The 4,567-nt window shown below is 45.7% G+C and overlaps 1 protein-coding gene across 1 annotated transcript; it reads left to right on the forward strand.

Annotated features, from left to right (window-relative positions):
• The first annotated feature begins 284 nt into the window (after window positions 1-284).
• On the forward strand, window positions 285-1,053 carry LOC147616058 (putative germin-like protein 9-2). The gene has a single exon (XM_086778070.1). The coding sequence runs from the start codon at window positions 385-387 to the stop codon at window positions 1,012-1,014; it is 630 nt and encodes a 209-aa protein (XP_086634196.1). The 5' UTR covers window positions 285-384; the 3' UTR covers window positions 1,015-1,053.
• Window positions 1,054-4,567: the final 3,514 nt, after the last annotated feature.

Here is a 4,567-nt window from a genome sequence, read left to right on the forward strand (position 1 = left end):
CTGCCAACTCGGTAGGCAGTGCAGAATGCTGATGTGGCAAGCGATCTCTTCTGCAGAATACTGACGTGTCACAAGAATGCACGATCTCTAGGTCGGCCGTCATACACGCGATCTCCACTTTGTCTCTTCTCCCGGCGGCAATGACGGCCGGGAAAGGCCACTCCCTACTCCATAATGCTCAACTGTGTCGCGAGCCTTCCAAGTGGCGATCGTGGAACAGGTGCCGGCTGCTGGAGTCTTTGGAACTTCCGCTCTTTCTCTGCTGCCAAAGCATATATATATATATATATCTGGCCACTCATCATCTTCAAACTTATCAGCGTCGTACTGCGTCCAATTACATTCAATCCTCCAGCACCAGCATCATCAACGTCCGTCGTTAGGATGGCCATGTTCTCCCATGCCTTGCTCATGTGCGCAGCAGCGTTAGCGTTGGCGGTGCCCCAGATGGCGGGCGCCAGCGACCCGGAGCTGACCACGGACTTCTCAGTGCCTGCGGGCATGAACGCCAGCATGCTGGATGGCAATTTCTTCACCTTCACGGGCTTCCGTGGGGGGCCCAACGCGGCGGCGGGCGCCTTCAAGCCCATCAAGGCCTTCGAGGACGCCTTTCCGGCGCTGAGCGGCCTGGGCATCTCCGCCGCTCTCCTGGAGTTCCAGCCGGGCTCCCAAAACACTCCCCACACCCACCCGCGCGCCACCGAGCTCTTCTACGTGGTCGACGGCAGCGTCATGGTAGGCCTGGTCGACAGCGCTGGTCACTTCTTCAATCAGACGCTCCACAAGGGCGACCTCTTCGTTTTTCCCAAAGGGCTCGTGCACTTCCAGCTGAACCCCAGCTCTTACAGCGAGGCCTTCGCCTTGGCCTCCTTCAGCAGCTCCAACCCCGGCACCGTCTCCCTCCCCGCCACCCTCTTCGGCTCCGGCATCCCCTCCGCCGTCCTCTCCCAGGCCTTCAAGGTCTCTATCCCCACCGTCGCCCAGCTCCAGGCCCCCTTCGCCGCCAAGAGCTAAACTGATTTCTTAGAATGACTTCCACATAGCCTCGTGCTCCTGCTTTCTTCTTTTGAGATAAAAATGACAACTAATTCATTCATTTAGCCTTCCAAAATGTCTAAATGCCTTTATGTGATAAGCTTGTTATAGCAAGGCTAAATTTGAAGCATCACATTCCCCACTATAAAGTGCAATGTAGGCTTCTTATCCTCATAAACCCACAATACATTCAAAATGTCACACCACGTTCTACTCATTTTTAAATTGCCTTGGGTTAAGCGTTTCTCTCTAGTTAACTAGGTGTGCTCTTGCACGATTTTAACGACATCATTAGGAATTTTTTGGACCCAAAAAGGGCCTCCTAAGGATTCCTAAGTTTAAGGGATTAGAGCTTAAAAAGCTAGGCTTAAGGGAGACAAAGGCTATGATGACCCCTATTTTTTGTCTTGCCACATCAGCCATACCCCCCTAGTTTCACTTTTTAAAGGGAATATTCTCATACTCTCTCTCTCACTTTTTGACTTTAAATCTCTTACTTTTTGAATTTTTTATCTTCACTCTCTATAAATTGAATCTTTCTTGTCAGTTTAAAATCTCCTTTCTCATTACCTCCCACCATACCGAGCCCTTCCACATCAGCAAAACATTCTCGTATTTAGGTGGGCCCCAAAAAGTGAAAATTTTTTATTTTTTATTTTTTTTTTCATTTTGAGGTGAAAAAACACCACCCAACCAATATGTATGATGAAAATAAATTTTTTCCTCCAAAAAGCTTGTAATTCAAGGGTCACGTCAGAAGCCTGTCAGGAGCCTGTCAGGAGCCAGTACATCCATAACTAACTGTGAGGTCCCCACAACCCCATAAACATAACTAACTGTCAGATCCCGAAATTGTGGGGACCCCAAAAATTATTATTTTTTAAATTTTCTAATAAATATAATTTATTGATGAAAAACTCCATGTTCGTATATTTGTATATCACAAATATCATTTTCTACTTAGAAAAATGGATTTGTGTTAAAGCTGCAACAGCAAAGTTTTAACAGTCTCTCTCACTCACTCCCTCTCCCTCTCTCTCTCTCTCTCTCTCTCTCTCACTCACTGAGGATCTCTCTGCTTTAGCTTCTTCCTCTACTTAGAGCTATGGAGCCTTTGCAAGCTGTGTGTGTAGTCCTGTCAGGACTATGGTCCTACGGAAGTCGAACCCTAGCATAAGTTAATAGCTTTCGGAGTCTCGAGAGTATTATTAGTGCTAGCGGGGTTCAAGGGTTAATGGGCGTTAGGGTTTGGTCGATGTGTGTACACATCTAAGTTAGCCCGGCTCTTACGGGTTAATGGGCGTTAGGGTTTGGTCGATGTGTGTACACATCTAAGTTAGCCCGGCTCTTAAGTACACACATCAACCAAACCCTAACGCCCATTAACCCCTGAACCCCGCTAGCACTAATAATACTCTCGAGACTCCGAAAGCTATTAACTTATGCTAGGGTTCGACTTCCGTAGGACCATAGTCCTGACAAGCCCCTTGTGAAGCTAGAAAACAGAAGGTTGATTTACACATTCGTATTCCTGAAGAGTATGGCAGCTCTAAAAAAACCCATCCTACTGATGCACAATCTATCCAAGCTCGTAGGATAGCTAAGGAGAAAAATGTAGATCTTTGGGTTGATGGGCATCTCTATCCAGTTGACCCTCCATTAAGAGCAAACCCTCCTTTTCGCAATTTATCATCTTTTAGGCAATTTGTTGGTGAAGGAGAGCTTGGCTTGTTAGGATATTGCAGAAGATTGACTACAAGTGGAGCTTGGCTTGTTAGGATACTGCAGAAGATTGACTACAAGTGAAGCTCGGCAAACCCATATTTTCCAATCTCAATTGCAAGCATCACAATTCAGCCTTTTACAATGTCAAGAAGGACTTAAAACATCATCAGATAAAATGAAAGAGATCCTCGTAGAGAATGTGGAGAAGGATGCAAAGATTCTGTAAGATCCCTGTTCCCACCGAGCAACGGATTCGGGGTACTGGCAGCGGAAGTAGCGCTTCTCGCGCGGGACAGGGGTCCCACACTCGGGGCCTCGCCCACGGATATCCGGATAAGAGACTAATCCGTCGGTTGTTCCAAAACCGAACCCGGAAAAACTTTCTTAACCGGAAGCACGGGCGATTCCACCAGGATAACTTTTTACTCTAACGTAGTCAAGATCATTTCTGATCGAGATGATCCAATTACATCTATAAGATACTTAGTCAGTTCAAGGAAGAAACTTGCACTTGGATCATTGGGATCAACGCTTTTTTCCCCATTCAAGAGGCACAGCCGTTGATTCCTATCCATAGAACAGTTACTATCCGGGATTTTTTTTTTCTTTTCTATCGTAAAAACAAAAGTTTGAGTCTCGATTTACGGATCCATCAGTCCAGCCTAACCCCATCCAATCCCATGGGTTAGCCAACCGCCCAACCACTGTAGTGATGGGATCCAATTAAAAAATTTGGTTAGGTTTTGTCCCGGGTACCAAGGAAAAGAGTTCCAAGGCCCCCTAGCCGGATGTTCATGCAAAATAAAACTAGTCACACCACTCACACACCCAATATGAAATTGCCTTTTTTCCAACCAGATTCAACCAGTTTAAAACAATCCTTTAATAAAACCATAGTATCATTGATCACCATCTTCCAATTTATCCCATTGATTCTTAATTTTCCATCATTCCTTCATCAGAGTATATATGGCATCATTGGCAACTAGAACGCTCAGGGGCCGTTTCGATAGTTCCTAGCCTTTAATAATTTTCCATCATTCCTTCATCAGAGTATATATGGCATCATTGGCAACTAGAACGCTCAGGGGCCGTTTCGATAGTTCCTAGCCTTTAATACTTGGCAATATAATCACTTATCAAGATGGACTCTCGTTGAAGATCAGCAAGATCAACCAACAGATCCATATAAGGGGCCATGGACTCATCCATTGAAGACCAGCAAGGTCAATCAACCAGATCCATGCCCGATTCAGAAAACAACTCCAACTCTGTTCCAATATCTTCCTCGACGCACGCGTGGGTATCCTAGGCGACCCAGAGCCCGAGCACCGTATGGTCAGCACCCTCTAGGATCCTTCGCAGGTAACCTAGCGCTTCACGCATAGGCCGCTTCCTTGGCCCCTCATCCACCGTACCGGAAGCTCACCATTTTAATCGCACCGAGGCTGGTCAAGACCTCGGCCGACCTTGCTACGCGAGACGTCCTTCATTGACTCCCCGTCAGCAGTTGCAACTTTCTCATCACGACCTTAATCACAAGACGGTCAAAATGCTCCCCCCAGCATTCTTGACATAAAACAATCATTTACAAACAGCATTTACAAACAGCATTTACAAACAGTATTTTACAACAGTTTACAACACAATTTCTATTTTAACTTTCATTTTTCCACATTATCCTTTATCAATCTACATTACTTATTCCATATTCCATTTATATGTATACTCATCCCATCACATCATTTCTATCTCATCACTTCAGATTCCCTCACATCGCATATCGTATATTCACATCCATACATCC

This window comes from Cibotium barometz, chromosome 39 (assembly GCF_041138505.1).
Source record: "Cibotium barometz isolate CiBa-2024 chromosome 39, ASM4113850v1, whole genome shotgun sequence".
In the NCBI taxonomy this organism is placed as follows: Eukaryota; Viridiplantae; Streptophyta; class Polypodiopsida; order Cyatheales; family Cibotiaceae; genus Cibotium; species Cibotium barometz.